The sequence below is a fragment of the Odocoileus virginianus genome, chromosome 23, assembly GCF_023699985.2.
Source record: "Odocoileus virginianus isolate 20LAN1187 ecotype Illinois chromosome 23, Ovbor_1.2, whole genome shotgun sequence".
NCBI lineage: Eukaryota > Metazoa > Chordata > Mammalia > Artiodactyla > Cervidae > Odocoileus > Odocoileus virginianus.
This window is the reverse complement of record NC_069696.1, coordinates 30,340,079-30,360,265: the sequence shown is the minus strand read 5'-3', so window position 1 is coordinate 30,360,265 and position 20,187 is coordinate 30,340,079. Positions and strand designations below refer to the sequence as shown.

The 20,187-nt window shown below is 36.7% G+C and overlaps 1 protein-coding gene across 22 annotated transcripts in view; it reads left to right on the top strand.

Moving 5' to 3' along the window:
• LMNTD1 (lamin tail domain containing 1) overlaps positions 1–20,187 on the top strand; it is a 480,744-nt gene that overhangs the window by 424,693 nt on the left and 35,864 nt on the right. For all 22 annotated transcript variants that reach the window (XM_070453810.1, XM_070453812.1, XM_070453817.1 and 19 more), the window contains 2 exons: positions 354–589; positions 4,291–4,483. In XM_070453810.1, the coding sequence (XP_070309911.1) occupies positions 354–589; positions 4,291–4,483 (429 nt within the window). The remainder of the gene's footprint in view (positions 1–353; positions 590–4,290; positions 4,484–20,187) is intronic.

The window sequence follows — 20,187 nt, the reverse complement described above, 5'->3', positions numbered from 1 at the left end:
GTATTTCAATTTAAACATTTTTAATAAAAATAAAAAGACTGGAAGGAAATGGTAAAAATTTTAGTTGGTGGGATTGTAATAATTTTTATTTTCTTCTTTCAGGTTTTACACTTTTGTAAAACTATCTGAGATAGGAGTTTATTGATTTTTAAATAGAAAAAAGAAAAGCTTGACTTGCTACTGAAGTGTTTTATTCAGACTTAAAACTAAAAATATAAAATGCTCTTCTGTTAGATGCATAATTCCTTTGAAAAGAAAAATCTTGAGTAATAATGACAGTTAATGCTTCTTGTGTTTGTAGTCTATCATTTTGACTGTCTCACTTTGTTTGTTATACTCACTTTTGTACACAGAATAGAAGACTCACAGGACAGTTTCCCAAAGAAACTGCCATCTTTAGTACATTTCTTTACAACGTCGACAGATTCAGATAGCACGACGCTGCCATGTTCACGGTCATTATCTGATGAAATTCCTCTCAGTTACTGTCTGTCTAGCCCTCAAGTTAGTGGAGCAACTATATCGACAATTGGACCAAAGCCTCTTAAACCTGCTCTAGTGACCCATTCCCGCTCAGAAAACAGCTTGGGTAAGCAAAACACAAACTTTTTTTAGAGTATTTTTAAAGCATATAGTTTGAGTCATTATATGCCTCAAAATCAGAATGGTGTTTTATTATTTGTCTTCAGTATCAGTCAGTTCAGTTCAGTCTATCAGTTGTGTCTGACTCTTTGCAACCCAATGGACTGCAACACGCCAGGCCTCCCTGTCCATCACCACCTCCCGGAGTTTACTCAAACTCATGTCCATCGAGTTAGTGATGCCATCCAGCCATCTGATCCTCTGTCATCCTCTTCTCTTCCTGCCTTCAACCTTTCCCAGGATTAGGGTCTTTTCAAATGAATCAGTTCTTCCCATCAGGTGGACAAAGGATTGGAGTTTCAGCTTCAGCATTTAAGTCCTTCCAATGAATATTCAGGACTGATTTCCTTTAGGATGGACTGGTTGGATCTCCTTGCTGTCCAAGGGACTTTCAAGAGTCTTGTCCAACACCACAGTTCAAAAGCATCAGTTATTTGGTGCTCAGCTTTCTTTATAGTCCTACTCTCACATCCATACATGACTACTGGAAAAACCATAGCTTTGACTAGACGTACCTTTGTTGGCAAAGTAATGTCTCTGCTTTTTAATATGCTGCCTAGGTTGGTCACAGCTTTTCTTCCAATGAGTAAGCATCTTTTAATTTCATGGCTGCAATCACCATCTGCAGTGATTTTGGAGCCCCCAAAAATCAAGTCTGTCACTGTTTGCACTGTTTCCCCATCTATTTGCCATGAAGTGATGGGACCAGATGCCATGATCTTAGGTTTTCTGAATGTTGAGTTTTAAGCCAACTTTTTCACTCTCCTCTTCACTTTCATCAAGAGGCTCTTCAGTTCCTCTTCACTTTCTGCCATAAGGGTGGTGTCATCTGCATATCTGAGGTTATCGATATTTCTCCCGACAACCTTGATTCCAGTTGTGCTTCCTCCAGCCCAGCATTTCTCATGATGTATTCTGCATATAAGTTAAATAAGCAGGGTGACAATATACAGCCTTGACGTACTCCTTTTCCTATTTGGAACCAGTCTGTTGTTCTATGTCCAGTTCTAATTGTTGCTTCCTGACCTGCGTACAGATTTCTCAAGAGGCAGGTCATGTGGTCTGGTGTCCCCATCTATTTAAGAATTTTCCAGAATGTCTCCAGTACTCATTTCTTAATGCCATATGCAGAATAATTTAACTATATTCACCATTGAGTCTAGCACTGGGAGTCATGTTCAGGTCACGTAAATATATGTGGCCAAATACATCATCTCTATGATTAGAATATCTTATGTTGTCATAATGGTTCATGGGTTGACCAGTTAGATGATCTAGAATTGCTGGCTAACTGAAAGTTTTGTTGTATGGCATTAACTGCCTTTCCTGTGAATGCCACCAGAAAGATTAACAATATTGTCCATATTGTGCTTAGACTATGGCTTACGGAAGGAAAGACAGATAAGAGAAATAGAAAGTACATAATAAAATGGTGGAGAGAAAGGGAGAAACAATCATTTGGAAATGAGGGAAATGACAGTAAAGTTTTGACAGTTGCCACAATGCAGTCAGCAGTGTTCACACCGTGAGGTGTATGTTCCTCACTGTGTTTGGGGAACTTTGAGTTTTCATTGTTTAATGAAAAGACCACTGTCTTTGGAAACAGAGAACCTTGGTTCAAGCCTACGACATGAAACCTTTGGAATTAAATTAGTTCATTCCCACTCGAATGAGAATTTGCTTAATCTTTACATGAGACATTAGTTTAGATATTTGCTATCTCTGAGTCTCATTTTCCATACTACAAAATGCAGATTAAAATATCAACTTCAAGAGCTATTCTAAGTATTAAATGAGATATTTATGAAAATCGCCTAGCACATAATAAGTGTGCTCAATAAAGTTAGTTGTGCATCTGAACGTACCTGTACCTTCTCATAGAATAGGCTAGATTTGAGGTTTGTATTACCTCAACTAACAAATTTCAAAATTGTTAGCACAAATACACCCATGAGTACTTGATGTCTTCATTTTCCCCTACCATTCTGTGCACATCTACAACCTCTATATTTCACTGTGTTCCTGATATCTTCCTAAGATTTTGACACAGTGTCATACAAGATTTTGACCTTCTGCCATTATTGCCGTATTGCCTACGCTTCATTGCTTGTATGCCTAAGGTACATTTTTCAAAGCAGCCTCCTGAGTTCACACTGACCTTGAGCAATGACCAGTATCTATATGCTTAAAAGTCAAAATACACATTTTATATCTAAGGAGGTAATATTTCTCATCCTTTGGCACTGTATCATTGTGTATGTTCTCTATTTGGGTTGAACTGTGGAAGCTCTTAGTATGGAGGGAAAAACAAATAAACTGGTTTCCCCTTGCAAGATGAGCGTGGTGCTGGGATAGAGTCTTTTCCTTCAGTTACTGTAGATCTTGACTCTGCAGATAGGTATCTGAGTCTCCCAAGACCTGTTTTGCATTTGGTCCATTTCATTTCTAGATGAGATGATAACTGGAACACAAGATCCATGTGTCTTCTTCCCTTCCAGAGTACAAAGATTTTCATCCCTCAAGATGAGCTGTTAACAATGCTAAATAGTTTCCTTCTTCAAAGGAATTGAAAGATTTAGCAAATACTCACTTGAATGGGAATGAACTAATCTAATTCCAAGTATTTCGTCTAAACAAAATCCTCTAAGGAATGTGTTTTTATTTTTTTCATATTTCACCTTGGTTTGGTTTTGTTAAAGACACAGAGTATAAAGCACACTCTAGATTGTCTTAATCCTTTGCTGATTTTGGACCCAGGGTCACGTTAGCCAAAGTCCCTGTGCTATGACAATAGCTATCATTTATTGAGTACTTGCTAAATGCTAGACACTCATCTATATTATCTGCAATCCTCACATTGCCTCACGCAAGGTAGTATTATCCTTATTTTATCTTCAGGAAAACTGAGAATTAGAAGGTTTAAATCATTTGGTTTAAATCAGTAAGTGACAAAGCTGGGATACAAGTGTGTCTAAATCCAAGACACAGTGCTCTATTTCACCATGATGTCTCTCTGTAATGTTTTTCTTGCAGATACACAATTAGATTTATCCAGCATGATTCCCTCTATGCAAAATAATGAAACATATTTTATGTTTGAATCTTAGTATTGAGAATCTTAAAAGAATAAGTTTCCAAGAAAACATTAGAATCTGATTAAGCATTACTTTATCTTCCTAATAAAGTATTTCAGCTGATTAGAGGAAATTTAAGTCTGCCTGGCAAAACATACACCATTGGTAAGAAAGAACTCATTTGGGACTTTAATTTATGCATAGTAATTTGGGGAGAAGAGCTAATATAAAATAGAATAAACTGTACATATCCAAATTTGAGAGACTCAAATGTTTTACCTACTCAAAAACTTACATTGCTTCTACTACAACTTAATTAAATTACAATTATGCTGGTGATTGATAGTTTTCAGATAACTGAAATAATCTTTAGGAACTGAGTGTCACTAAAAATAATCACTTACTGGTTATTTTACAGACTTTGGTTTAAAGTTTCTAACTATCCTCATTGAGTTTGACTATGACAGTAAAGTATATAAAGAATATTGTTTTGTATAGAAGCAAGGAATAAAGATAGTAGCTTTGGGTCCTTTTACTCTTTTATATACTTCTCTATATTTGCTTTCTTTGAAAGGACTCAACATCGGCAAAATTCCAAAGAGACACTCTATTCCAGTCCTTGCTGGTGAGCCAGCTGTGATTGGGGAAGGGGAAGATTATTTCCTGTCTTTGTTTGGTGATACAAGGAAACTTGTGCACTCATTCCATGAGAAAACTTGGAAGCACTTCTCTATGATTCTTGAAGAAGTGGGCCAATCTAGATCCAGGTATATACTCTATTTGAACTATTTATGTCTTCTATTGGAGTAGGAGTAATAAATTAGCAGGCAATAAAGGTCTAATCTGTTGTTAGATCCATGGTCTCTTCTACAAACCCTAAGCAATCCATTAAAATATAACTATTTAATATTCTGGGCAATTACAAGGGACAAATGCAACTTACTAGGGAACCAAGCAAGGAATGTTAATTCTTCTAAGATGCCAGAGAAAACAGCACTATATAAGTCTTACCAATAAAGTTAACTGTATTTAAGAACCTTTTTATTATTGGCAAATCATTCAGATGGATTTAGAATGTTTTTTTCATCTGCTTTGAGTTCAAGACAGAGGGAGAAAGGTGGACATATTAACTCACTTATAAAAATATCCATTTTTATGGTTGTTAGTATTTACAGAAAAAAAGAATTGGTCAGAAAGAAAGTTGATGTTAGAATCAAAATAAAAGATGACTCATTTATGCATTTACTTCACCCTACTTTTCTTGTTGCATGAGCCACAGATTAAATTGTGAATTTTTAGTAATAAACATGTATTTTTTAAAAACTTATAGAAGAATAGTTGGTTTACAGTGTTGTGCTAGTTTCAGGTGTACATCACATTATTTGTGGACTTTTTAACAATGGCCATTCTGATAGGTATGAGGTAATTCCTCATTGTGGTTCTGAATTTGCATTTCTCTATTAATTAGGAGTGTTAAGCATCTTTTCATGTGACTGTGTGTCTTCTTTGGAGAAACATCTATTTAGATCTTTACTTATGTTGGATACTTTTTTTTTTTTTGCTATTAAGTTGTATGAGCTGTTTGTGTATTTTGGATATAACCCCTTGCCGCTTGCATCATTTGAAAATGTTTTCTCCTATTCCATAGATGTCTTTTCATTTTGTTGATAGTTTCCTTTGCTGGGCAAGAGCTTTTAAGTTGGATTAGGTTCCATTTTTAAATGTTTCCTTTTCTTTTTGCCTTGGGAGATTGATTTAGAAAAATATTTCTACAATTTATGTTAAATTATGTTCTGCTTATGTTCTCTTCTAGGAGGAAATGGCAATCTACTCCAATATTCTTGCCTGGAGAATCCCATGGACAGAGGAGCTTGACAGACTATGGTCCATAGGGTTGCAGTCAGACATCACTGAGCAACTGACCATGCATGCACAAAGCTACAGTAAACAAAATGGTGTGGTATTGGCACAAAACTAGACATAAGGATCAATATAACAGGATAGAGAGCTCAGAAACAAATCCACACACCTAGTACCAATTAATATTATGACACAGGAAGTAAGAATATACAATGAAGAAAAGACACTCTTCAACAAGTGGATATTTTTTTTACAAGTGAGGTATACGTCCACTTTTCTCCCTCTCTTGAACTCAAGATAGATAAAAAAAAAGATTCTAAATCTGTCTAAATGATGTACTAGTAAGGTTTTGGTCAAATCCTTCAAGCTAGGCTTCAGCGGTATGTGAACTTTGAGATGTGCAAGCTGGGTTTAGAAAAGGCAGAGGAACCAGAGATCAAATTGCCAACATTCGTTGGACCATAGGGAAAGCAAGGGAATTCTAGAAACACATCTATTTCTGCTTCATTGACTACACTAAAGCCTTTGACTGTGTGGATCACAACAAACTGTGGAAAATTCTTAAAGAGATGGGAATATGAGACCACCTTACCTGTCTCCTGAGAAAACCTGTATGTAGGTCAAGGAGCAACAGTTAGAACTGGACATGGAACAGACTTGTTCCAAATTGGGAAAAGAGTATGTCAAGGCTGTATATTGTCACTCTGTTTATTTAAGTTATATGCACAGTACATCTTGTGAAATGCTGGCTGGCTGACTTACAAGCTGGCATCACGATTTCCAAGAGAAATCTCAGTAACCTCAGATATACAGATGATAATATACAGATGACACCAGTCTAATGGCAGCAAGTGTAGAGGAACTAAAGAACCTCTTGAAGAGGGTGAAAGAGGAGAGTGAAAAAGCTGGCTTGCAACTCAACATTAAAGAAACAAAGATTATGGCTTCTGGTACCATCACTTCATGACAAATAGAAGGGAAAAGAAGAAGTGGAAGCAGTGACAGATTTTATTTTCTTGGGCTCCAAAATCACTGGATGGTGACTGCAGCCACTAAATTAAAAGAGGCTTACTCCTTGGAAAGAAAGCTATGACAAACCTAGACAATGTATTTAAAAGCAGAGACATCGCTTTGCCGACAAATGTCTGTCTAGTCAAAACTATGGTCTTTCCAGTAGCCGTGTACAGATGTGAGAGTTGGACCATAAAGAAAGCTGAGCCCTGAAGAACTGACGCTTTTGAATTGTGGTGCTGGAGAAGACTCTTGAGAGTCCCTTGGACCAAAAGGACATCAAACCAGTCAATCCTAAAGGAAGTCTACCCTGAATAGTCATTAGAGAGACTGATGCTGAAGCCACAGTTCCAATACTTTGGTCACCTGATGCAAAGAGCTGACTCATTGAAAAAGACCCTAATGCTAGGGAAAATTGACAGTAGGAGGTGTGACAGAGGATGAGATGGTTAGATAGCATCACTGGCTCAATGGACATGAATTTGAGCAAACTCCAAGAGATAGTGGAGGACAGAGGAGCATGGCATGCTGCAGTCCATGGGTTCACAAAGAGTCAGACATTACTTAGCAACTGAACAAGAAGAAGGAGCTATATGGTGTCATATCTTACATTTAGGTCTTCAAACAATTTTGAGTTTACTTTTGGCATATGATGTGAGGAAATATTCTAATTTCATTGATTACACCCAGCTTTAGCTATCCAGCTTTCCAAAATCATTCGTTTAAGAAATGGTATTTTCTCCATTGTATGTTCTTACATCCTGTGTCGTACATTAATTGATGTTAGGTGTGTGGGTTTATTTCTTGGTGCTCTATCCTGTTGCACTGATCCATATGTCTGTTTTTGTGCCAGTACGACACTATTTTGATTACTGTAGCTTTGTGCATGCATGCTCAGTTGCTCAGTCAACTCCAACTCTTTGCAACCCCATGGACTGTAGCCGGCCAGGTTTCTCTGGCCATGGGATTCTCCAGGCAAGAATACTGGAGAGGGTTGCCATTTCCTCCTCCAATGGATCTTCCAGACCCAGGGATCAAACCCAGATCTCCTGTGTCTACTGCACTGACAGACAGATTATTTACCACTCTGCCTTCTGGGAAGCCCACTGTAGCTTTGTATCATAGCCCAAGTCTGGAAGAGTAAAACTGCCAACTTTTTTCTTTTTCCTCAGGTCTGCTTTGGTAATTCTGGTTTTGGTTTCTTACTCTTGTTCTGGAAGTTCCATATAAATTTTAGGATTATTTGTTCTAGTTCTGAAAAAAATGCCATGGGTATTTTGATAGAGATTACGTTAAATCTGTAGTTTGCTTTGGGTAATAGGGCCATTTTAATAATATTCTTCTAATCCAATAGCACAAGATATCTTTCCATTTCTTTGAATCATTTTTATTTTCCTTTGTCAGTGTGTTGTTTTTAGCATAGAAATCTTTCACCTGCTTGGTTAAGTTTACTCCTAGGTATTTTATTCTTTTTGATGAGATTTGAGGGTTGTTTTTGAGGATTTTTTAAAAATTTTCTTTCTAATATTTCATTATTAGTGTATAAAAATTGAAATTTCTGTATATTAATCTTTCATCCTGCTACCTTGCGGAAATCATTTATGAGTTCTAATAGTTTTTGTGTGGAGACTTTAGGGCTCTCCATGTAGAGTATCACATCATCTGCAAATACTGACAGTTTTACCTTCTTCCCTTCCAATGTGGATATCTTTTTCTTTTCTGATTGCTATGGCGAGGACTTCCATTTCTATGTTGAATAGAAGTAGTAAGAGTTGGAATCCTTGTCTTGTTTCTTAATTTAGCAGGAAGGCTTTTGGCTTTTCACCATTGTATATTATTTGGCTATGGGTAGCTTTAATTATGTTGAGATATTTTCCTTCTATGTCTTGTTTGGAGAAATATCAATTTAGATCTTCCGCCCATTTTTTTATTGGGTTGGTTTTTTTTTGTTATTAAGCAGTATAACTGTTTGTATATTTTGGAAATTAATCTTTTGTTGGTAGCATTGTTTGCAAATATTTTCTCCCAGTCTGTAGGTTGTCTTGACATTTTGTGATGATAATGTCCTATTTTACATTTTCATGCTTATCCTTTTATTGTTTATTATGGTTATAATCACTTTTACAATTTTTTCAATTTTTAAAAATCTACATACTAACTTATTTAAGTGATTTTCAATCCTTCTATATATTTGCCTTTCCTATTATGATTTTTTTCCCCCATCTCCTATAGATTATTCTTTCTTTTCTATTTAGAGAAGAGATTTCAGTACCTCTTTTAGGGTAGGTTTGCTGTTGTTTAGTCGCTAAGTCTTATCTGACTCTTTGCGACCCTGTGGACTGCACCACACCAGGCTTCCCTACCCTTCACTATCTCCTCGAGTTTGTTCAAACTCATGTCCATTGTGTTGATGATGCCATCCAACCATCTCATCCTCTGTCACCCCCTTTTCCTCCTGCCCTCAATCTTTCCCAGCATCAGGGTCTTTTCCAATGATTTGGCACTTCACATCAGGTGGTCAAAGTATTGGAGCTTCAGCTTCAGCATCAATTTTTCCAATGAATATTCAAGGTCGATTTCCTTTAGAAGTGACTGGTTTGATCTCCTTGCTCTCCAGCACCACAATTCAAAATAATCAATTCTTTGGCGCTCAGACTTCTTTGTGGTTCATATCTCACATCTGTACATGACTGGTGGAAAAACCATAGCTTTGACTATATGGACCTTTGTCAGCAAAGTGATGTCTCTGCTTTTTAATATGCTGTCTAGGTTGGTCATAGCTTTCCTTAAGTGGAAAGAGTCTTTTAATTTCATGACTGTAGTCACTGTCTGCAGTGATTTGGAGTCCAAGAAAATAAAATCTGTCACTATTTCCTTTTTTTCCTCATCAATTTGCCATGAAGTTATGAGATCAGATGCCATGATCTTAGTTTTTTGAGTGTTGGGTTTCAAGCCAGTTTTTTCACTCTCCCCTTTCACCCTCATTAAGAGACTCTTTAGTTTCTCTTCACTTTCTGCCATTAGAGTGGTATCATCTGCATATCTGAGGTTATTGATATTTCTCCCAGCAACTTTGATTCCAGCTTGTGATTCATCCAGCCTGGCATTTCGCATGATATACTCTGCATATAAGTTAAATAAGCAAGATGACAATATAAAGCCTTGACATACTCCTTTCCTAATTTTGAACCCAGTGCTGAATTCTTTTTGCTTGTCTGAGAAATTTCTTATCTCTCTTTCTATTCTAAATGATAATCATACTGGGCAGAGTATCCTAGATTTTAAGTTTTTTTCCTTTCAGGACTTTGAATATAGCATGCCACTCCTTTCTGGTCTGTAAACTTTCTGCAGAGAAACCAGCTGATAGCCTTTTAGGGGTTCCCTTGTGAACTGACTTTTTGTTTTTCTCTTGCTGCTTTTAGAATCCTCTCTTTATTGTTAACTTTTGTCATTTTAATTACCACATGTCTTGATGTGAGTGTTTGGTTTCACCTTGTTTGGGACTCTCTGTGCTTCCTGTGCCTGGAGATCTCCTTGCTTTAAGTTTGGGAAGTTTTCAGCCAACTTTTCTTCAAATACTTTTTTGATCCCCTTGTCTCTCTCTCCTGCTTCTGGAACCCCTCTTATGTATAGGTTCACATGTTTTATTTTATATTATCCAATAGATCTGTTGCTTTCTTTTCTTCTTCTTTTTCTTTTTTTTTCTGTCTGCTGTTCTGATTGGTTGATTTCCATTATTCTACTTTTCAAATCACTTATTTGTTCTTCTGTGTTATTTAATTGGCTACTCACTGCTTCTAGATTGGTTTTCATCTCAGCAATTGGATTCTCTACTTTTGATTAGTTCATCTTTATCATTTCTAATTTCTTATTTCTGTGATCTGCATTTCTATCAATAATCTTTCTTAACTCACCATTTTTATTATCACGTTTTCTGAACTTGGGAGTCTAGTAGACTGGTGAACTCTGTTTCATTATTCTTGCAGAGATTCCCCTTGTTCTTTTAACTGGGATTAACTCTTCTGCCTTTTCATTTCATTCAACTTTCTCTGTCTCTATGAATGCAGGAAAAATAGCTATCTATGTAGTCTTGAAGAGGTGTTTTTATGTGGGGACATTCCTGTGTAGACTGTGTCCAGAGTTCTTGGTGTGATGACTGCTTTTGCTATGGACACCTGTGTATGTTTTCTAAGGGTATGCTGGCCATTATCCCTGTGATAGGTGTGTGGTTGGCGTTACAGTGTCCAGAGTCTGTGCAGGTTGTGGAGCAGGGCTTGCTGCTCTGCTCCGTCCTCTTGCGGTACACCCTATTGGAAGCAAGGCGGACTCCTCAGTTGCTGGAGCAGAAGCCCTGAGTGCCCGCCTCTGTTGCCCTTGAGTGCATGCCCTGCCACAAAGGCGGTAATTGCTGAAGCAGATAAGGTCTGTGCAGTCACAGAGGACCTTTGAACCACCTGTATAGGTGTCTGCAGTTCTGCTCAGAAGCAGCCCCAAGGTCATGTACCTTTCTGTTTTGTTTGTCCCAGATCCAGTGCAAAGCTGTGATGTGGAGTTGCCTGGGGTTGGGGCTTGAGGTATTGTGGCCACTGAAGTTGAGGTGGTTCAGCTGCTGAGATTTGGGCTGCTTCTTGTGGCATCTTCTTCCAGGACCTGTCTGCCCTAGATCTAGTGCTAAGGTGCAGTGTGGGGTAGGCAGAGCCAGGGCACTCTCACTAGGAGAGCTGCTGCGTACTCCTGACTGTGCTGACGGTGGCCCCCACCACTCCACCCAGACCACACTTCAGGCTCTCCTTATTGTCTCTGCAGAGTGAGATTGAGTCCTCTTCCAGGGCCTGTCTGCCCAGGATTCAGTGCCTACTGATGGCATCAGAATACTTGCTAGTTTCCATTTTTATGTCTTCTCTGTTCCTTGAGTATTCAGAAGTGCATTATTTAGCTCACAAATAATTTTACAGATTTTCCATTTCTAATGATTTTCCAGATCACCTTTTAAAATCAATTAATTAATTATTATTATTATTGGCTGTGCTCTGTCTTCATTGCAGCACTCGGGCTGTCTCTAGCTGTGGTGAGCGGGGGATGCTCTCTGCTGTGGGGCACAGGCTTCTCATTGTGGTGGTACTCTTGTTGCAGCTCACGGGCTCTGGAGTGCAGGCTTAGCAGTTGTGGCACATCGGCCTGTTGCCCTATGGCATGTGGACTGTTCCCAGACCAGGGGTCAAAGGATTCCCTACATTGGCAGACGGATCCTTAATCACTGGATCACCAGAGAAGTCCCAGATATCTTTTGCTATTGATCTCTAATTCAGTTTCATACTGGTCAAAGAACATAATTTGTATGACTTAAGTCATACAGTTTTAAATGTATTGAGACTTACTTTTTAGCAGGATATTGTCTATACCAGTAAATGTTCTAAAGAATGTATATTCTGATGTTGAGTGAAGTGTTTCATAAATATTGATCAGGTCAAATTGGCTGATGGTGCTTTTTGTCTTTTTTTTTTTTATGTTGTTGATTTTATGTCCATCAGTTATTGAGAAAAAGGTGTTAACATTTCCAACTATAATTGTGGATTTGTTGATTTCTCTTTGCAGCCCTCTCAATTTTAATTCATGTATTTTGAAGCTCTGTTTTTAGGCGCAGAAACATTTAGGATTGTTACTTCCTCTTGATGAACAGATGTCTATATCATTATGAAATAACCTTTATCCCTGGCATTATTCTTTGCTCAGAAATCTGCTATGTCTGATATCAATATAGCCATTCCAGTACTGGTATTAACATGGTTATTTTTTTATCCTTTTAGTTTTAGCCTATTTGTCTCTTTATATCTAATGTTTTGTTTTATAGGTAGCATAGATAGGCTTGCTTTTTTACCTTCTGACAATCTAAGTCTTTTAATTTGGGCCTTTAAACTATTCACATTTAAAGTAATTATTAATATGGTTGATAATGTCTGTTATTTGTTATTTGTTTTTGATTTGTTACTACTGTTCTGTGTTCTCATTTTCTTTTTTCTCTGTTTTCTTTGGAATTAATTATTATTATTAATTCCATTTTGTCTCCATTGTTGGCTGATTTACTGCAACTGTTATTTAGAAGTCTCTTCCAAGTTTATAGGATACATCTCGAGCCTATTGCAGAATACTTTCATGTTATCTTTTACCACTTCTCAAATAGTATAAGAGCCTTAAAATACTATAATTTCATGTCTTCTCCCAGTCATTGTGCTTTTGCTGTCATATATTTTATTTCTACATATGTTGTAAATCCTTAAATTATGAAATGAAATTTAATGATAAGAAAAATATCATATATTTACCCTTATGTGTTTTCACAGCTTTTCTTTGCTTTTTATTTCTTTTTATTTGTTTATTTGTCAGTTTTTCAGGAGGAACTCTATAAATTATATTTCCATCCATTATAATTATCCTAGTACCTGAAAAAAACTTCCTTTAATTTTTTTTATATTATGGGTCTGCTCATCATGATTTCTTCTTTCAGTTTTTTTAAACAGTTTTATTAAGATACATTTTCATACAAATGCATTATTTAAGATGTATAGCTTGATTCTTTTTATCTTTTGAGTTTTTTAAATTGAGATGTAATTGACAAATAGCATTTTGTAAGCTTACACAATGATGACTTGATACCCATATGTATTGTGAAATAATTATCATAAAAAGTTAGTTAACACATCCTTCACACAATTACCTTTTTTTTCTGGTGAGAACTTTTTTTTTTAAGATCCACTGTCTTCAAGTATATAGCAATATATTTTTAACTATAGTCACCATGCTATACATAAGATTCCCAGAAATTATTCATCTTGTAACCGAAGTTTGGATTCCCATTACCAATATCACCCCCCATTTTCCTTACCATCTATTCCCTAGCAAACACTGCTCTAATTTCTGTTTCTATGAGTTCATTTTTTTAAAACTACACATATAAGTGAGACTATGCAGTGTTTGTCCTTCTCTGATTTATTTCACTAAGCATAAATGTGTTTAATATCCATCTGTGTTATTACAAATGGCAGGTTGTCCTTTTTATTATAGCTGAATAATGCTCCCTTATAGATATAGATATGGATTTCCCAGATGGCTCAAGTGGTAAAGAATCTGCCTGCCAATGCATGATATGCAAGAGATGTGGGTTTGATCCCTGGGTCGTGAGGATCAATCCCCTGGAGGAGAAAATGGCAACCCATTCCAATATTCTTGCCTGGAAAATCTTATAGACAGAAGAGCCTGGTGGGTTACAGTCCATGGGATCACAGAGTCAGACATGACTGAGCAACTCAGCACATATATAGATGTGTGTGTGTGTGTGTGTGTGTGTGTGTGTGTATACAGAGAGAGAGAGAGAGAGAGATACACATACAAACAATTGACCCTTGAACAACACAGGTTTGAACTGCATGGGTTCACTTATAGGTGGATTTTCTTTCAATTAATACTCTACTACTACATGATTTGTGGTTGGTTGAATCTGTGGATGTGAAATCACAGATATGGAGACTTGACTGTAAAGTTATATGCTGACTTTCCACTGTGTGGGGGGGGTCAACATCCCTAACTCCTGCACTGTTCATGATCAACTGCATTTATAAAACATATACCATATTCACTTTATCCATTCATCTGTCTATGGACAATTTGTTTGTTACTGTGCCTTATCTATTTGTGAATAATGCTGTAATGAACATGATGTTGCAGATAACTCAGCAAATGGTCATTTTATTTCCTTCAAATAAATACCTAAAGGTGAGATTGCTGGATCATATGGTAGTTCTATTTTTCATTTTTTGAAGAACCTCTATAGTGCTTTCATAGCTTTGCATCAATTTACATTCCCATCAACAGACCACAAGGTTCCCTTTTCTCTACATCTTTGCCAACACTTACTATTTGTTGTCTCTTTGATAACAGCCATTCTTACAGGTGTGAAGTTATATCTCTTTGTTGTTTTGATTTGTGTTTCCCTGGCAATTAGTGATGTCGAGCACATTTTCATGTACCTGTTGACCACTCATGCATCTACTATGGAAAAATGTCTATTTAGGTCTTTTTCATTTCTTTAATTGGATTATCTCATTTTTTGCTATTGAGTTGTCTGAGTTCCTTATGTAGTTTTGATATTAACCCCTTATCACACATATGATTTGCAAATATTTTTCCCATTTTGTAGGTTGCCTTTTCATTTTGTTGATTGTTTCCTTTGCTATACAGAAGCTTTTTAGTTTGAAATAATCCTCAGATTCAGTTCAGTTGCTCAGTCATGTCCGACTCTTTGTGACCCATTGGACTGCAGCACACCAGGCCTCCCTCTCCATCATCAGCTCCCGGAGCCTACTCAAACTCATGTCCATTGAGTTGGTGATGCCATCCAACTGTCTCCTCCTCTGTCATCCCCTTCTCCTCCTGCCTTCAATCTTTCCCAGCATTAGGGTCTTTTCAAATGAGAAGGTTCTTTGCATCAGGTGGCCAAAGTATTGGAGTTTCAGCTTCAGCGACAGTCCTTCCAATGAATATTCAGGACTGATTTCCTTTAAGATTGACTGCTTGGATCTCCTTTCAGTCCAAGGGATTCTCAAGAGTCTTCTCCAACACCACAGTTCAAAAGCATCAATTCCTCAGCACTCAGCTTTCTTTATAGTTCAACTCTCACATCCAAACATGACTACTGGAAAAACCATAGATTTGACTAGATGGACCTTTGTTGGTAAAGTAATGTCTCTGATTTTTAATGTGCCATCTAGGTTGGTCATAGCTTTTCTTCCAAGGAGCAAGGGTCTTTTAATTTCATGGCTGCACTCACCATCTGCAGTGATTTTGGAGCCCAAGATAATAAAGTCTGTCATTGTTTCCATTGTTTCCCCATCTATTTGCCATGAAGTGATGGGACCAGATGCCATGATCTTAGTTTTCTAAATGTTGAGTTTTAAGCCAACTTTTTCACTCTCCTCTTTCACTTTCATCAAGAGACTCTTTAGTTCCTCTTCACTTTTCTGCCATAAGAGTGGGGTCATCTGCATATTTGAGGTTATTTGTATTTCTCCCAGCAATCCACTTTTCCATAATTGCTTTTGTTGCCTGTGCTTTGGTATCTTACCTAAGACATCAAAGAATGTCAGAGTTATTGACAATAAGAAATTATTGTTGAGACTGATGTCAAGAAGGTTTTCCCCTATGTTTTCTTATAGAAGTTTTATGGTTTAAAGTCTTATTAGGTCTTTAACCCATTTTGAGTTGACTTTTGTGTATAGTGTGGGATAGAGGTGCAGTTAATTCTTTTGCATGTGGATATCCACTTTTTCAGCAATTTTTGAAGAGACTATCCTTGCTTTTGGCCCTCTTGTTGAACAGCAGTTGACCATAAATATATGGGTTCATTTCTGGGTTCTCTATTCTGTTCCACTGGTCTATATGTCTTTCTTTATTCTAGTACCATACTGTTTTAGTTACTTAAGCTTTAAAATATAATTTGAAGTCAAGAAGTGTGATATCTCCAGCTTTGTCCTTGCTCCAGGATACTTTGGCTATTTAGAGTCTTTTGTAGTTTCACATAAATTTTAGGATTGTTTTTACAGCTTCTGTTTAAAAATGTCATTGATATTTTGATAGGGACTGCATTGATTTGGTTAGTATGAGCACTTTGACATTACTTCTTCTAATCCATGAACATGGAAGAATATTTTTTCCATTTTCTTGTGTCTTTTTAAATTTCCTTCATCAGTGTTTTATGGTTTTGGTATATACCATATGGTATATACCATTTGGTATATACCATTTTTGGGTTAACTTAATACCTAAGTATTTTGTTCTCTCATTGCTAAGGTAAATGGGATTTTTTAAATTAATTATTTTAATTGGAGGCTAATTATTTTACAATATTGCAGTGGTTTTTGACATACATTGACATGAATCAGCCACAGGTGTACATGTGTCCCCCATCGTGAACCCCCCTCCCACCTCCCTCCCCATCCCATCCCTCAGGGTCATCCCAGTGCACCAGCCCTGAGCGCCCTGTCTTATGCATTGAACCTGGGTCTGCAATCTATTTCACATATGGTAATATACATGTTTCAATGCTATTCTCTCAAATCATCCCACCCTCACCTTCTCCCACGGAGTTCAGCTCACCTTCTCCACGGAGTTCTTTACATCTGTGTCTCTTTCACTGTCTCACATATAGGGTCATCATTACCATCTTTCTAAATTCCACATATATGCGTTAATATACTCTATTGGTGTTTTTCTTTCTGGCTTACTTTGCTCTGTATAATAGGGCTCCAGTTTCATCCACCTCATTAGAACTGATTCAAAGCCATTCTTTTTAATAGCTGAGTAATATTCCATTGTGTATATGTACCACAGCTTTCTTATCCATTCATCTGCCAGTGGACATCTAGGTTGCTTCCATGTCCTCACTATTATAAACAGTGCTGTGATGAACACTGGGGTACACGTGTCTCTTTCAATTCTGGTTTCCTTGGTGTGTATGCCCAGCAGTGGGATTGCTGGGTTGTATGGGAGTTCTATTTCCAGTTTTTTAAGGAATCTCCACACTGTTTTCCATAGTGACTGTACTAGTTTGCATTCCCACCAACAGTGTAAGAGGGTTCCCTTTTCTCTGCACCCTCTCCAGCATTTATTGTTTGTAGACATTTTTTGATAGCAGTCACTCTGACCGGTGTGAGATGGTACCTCATTGTGGTTTTGATTTGCATTTCTCTGATAATGAGTGATGTTGAGAATCTTTTCATATGCTTGTTAGCCATCTGTATGTCTTCTTTGGAGAAATGTCTGTTTAATTCTTTGGCCCAAGTAAATGGGATTGTTTTCTTAATTTCCCTTTTGGTTAGTTAGTGTCCAGAATCATCACTGATTTTTGTATGTTGATTTTTATATCCTACAAATTTAATGAATTTGTTTTGTGATGTTCTTAGGGTTTTTTACTTATAAAATCATGTCATCTGCAAACAGAGATGATTTACTTTTTCCTTTATGATTTGACACCTTTTATTTCTTTTTCTTGCCTGAATGCTTTGGGTAAGACTCCCAGTGCTATCTTGAATAGCAGTGGTGAGAATGGGTGTCCTTGCTTTGTTCTGGATCTTAAAAGTTTTATCTCATTGATTGTGTTAGCTGAGATGTTTTCAAATATGGCCTTTATTATGCTGAGGGATGTTTCTTCTTTACCTATATTTTGAGTTTTTATAGTGAAAAGATGTTGAATTTTGTCAAAAAATTTTTTCTGCATCTGACGTAAAAAGTGTGATCGTGCGATCTTCATCTTTCCTTTTGTTAATGGCAGCTATAAACATAGGTGTCAATCTTCTCAGATAATGTTAGATACATGCATATTGGAGGAACTGAAATGCTAAAGATAAGTTTAGTAAACTTTAGAGTAGCAAAACCCTAAAGGCAGATAAGTAGCATGGAGAACAAGTAGAGAAATTAGAGAAATTCCTCCTACAAGTAGAGAAATTAGAGGTTAAATAATGAAAAATTATCATTTAAAACATAAGAGCTTAAGTAATGAAAAATTACCATTTAAAACATAAAACAAAAAAACATTTAACATTTAAAATATCATTTAAAACATAAAAAGGCCATTTGTCTTTTCAGTATCTATAAATCAAGACCATGCAAAGGCTATGGACAAAATGTTTAGTATATCACTCTACACTCAGCCCATCTCACTCAACTTATAAGCAGAGGTTTCAAGTCATTTTCCTACTGAAGAAATAATGGGAGGGCTTACAGGGAAGAAAAAAGATAACTATAAAGGCTGTGTGATAGCAGATTAACAGCCCTGGCTCTGTGAATTTCCTTGTTTTGTGTGAAGTATTTTCCTGTAACTTTTGGCATTATATCAAAAGGAAGGCAAATGAAATTACTAGCCCTGATATGGACAATAGTATTTTTTTCTTTCAGGCAAGCTAATCTATTCTACTTATATACATAAAATAAAAAATTTAGCATCACTGAATAAACATGTCACTTGGATAATAGAACATTTTTGAAAAGTAACTATACATATCCAAATACATACAGATACCAAAGGGATAACTGGGATATCCTAGGGTCTCATCTGTTTAAAAGAAAAACTCAACCTACTGCTCATTGTCCCAGGCAGAAAAGGCAAGTATGAGAAACAAAAAGGAATTCTGTCAAGAAATGAAAACATCCCACAGAGAATTCAATAGCACTAGAATGAGGATGACATTGAGAAATTCAAGGGCTATCAAAGCACTGTAAAAAATGTTATATATACAACTTAGTAAGAACCGTAATGCTAATGTAAAAGAAAAGAACTGGTATATAAATTGCTCACAAATGAACCTCTACAAAATAGGCATCCTTGTACAATGTAGTATGGGTATACAATGAGACTGCTGAAAGCAGTTTGTAGGTGTAGATTAAGATTTCATAGATCTTAATGTATTCTCATTTATTCTCATAAATCATCCTTTATTCTCACAAGCCCTGTTCTAGGAGAGGGAACTCAGAGTGATAGCCTGACATTTGGAGCCACTTTTCTCCTCAAAACAATTGTCGATTTGAAAGCAGCAGCTAAGAGGCTGAGAATTTAATCAGATTTTGGCACTAGCTTTCCTGGTGGTTCAGCAGTAAAGAGTTCACCTGCAATGCAGGAGACGCAGGTTCAATGCCTGGGTTGGGAAGATCCCCTGGAGAAGGAAATGTCTACCCACTCCAGTATTCTTGCCTGGGAAAACCCAGAGACAGAGGAATCTGGCAGGCTACAGTCCATGGGGTCGCAAGAGTTGGACACAACTTAGTAACTAACCTACCACCACCAAGAGGCTGAGGATTTAATCAGAGACTTTGGCAGTCTCACAAGACTGGATAAATAAAAACTGAATTTCAGGGCCTGTCGAGAAGCAGGGACATCCCAGATTTTCAGTTATAACTTCAAAAGTACATCCAATAGTAAGGCTATATTCAAAATACATGACTGACCACCTGAAGAAGTGCAGTTCCAATATTGTAGAGAAGCAGGAAGAAGCAATCCCACTGCCACGTTATGTGTGTGACATGAGAACTCACTAAAGAAGGACGTTCACTTCACTCAGTGAAACCTGTCCTTAAAATTCTAATTCCACCTGCACATACATGCAAGCACCTAGTATAAATTCTTTGTAATATGTGACACTTTATTAATGCATTAAAGAATACAACTAGTTAAATTTATTGTCACTATGTATATAATGTTTTGAAGTGACATATATATTTATAAAGTACTGTTTGGTTGGGGAAAAGTTGCCTTAATGTTTGAAATGTGTGAATTTTTTGGAACTTACTGTACAGAATGATTTAATGTTTAGCTACATTATTTTCAGATTTAGTATTTTTTAATGGTGGCATATTTTGGTTCTTAAATTTTTTGCTGCTTAAACTAATAAGACCCTGACCAAACAATATACTCCTCATTTCCATGGGTTACAACCCATGCATTCAAAAAGTTAAACTTTGATTCTAATTTTTATATCATAAACTCTTCAGATAAAACATTGAATTGCTGAAGCACTGCATAAGAACACTATGAAGTTTTTATTTTCTAATGTTC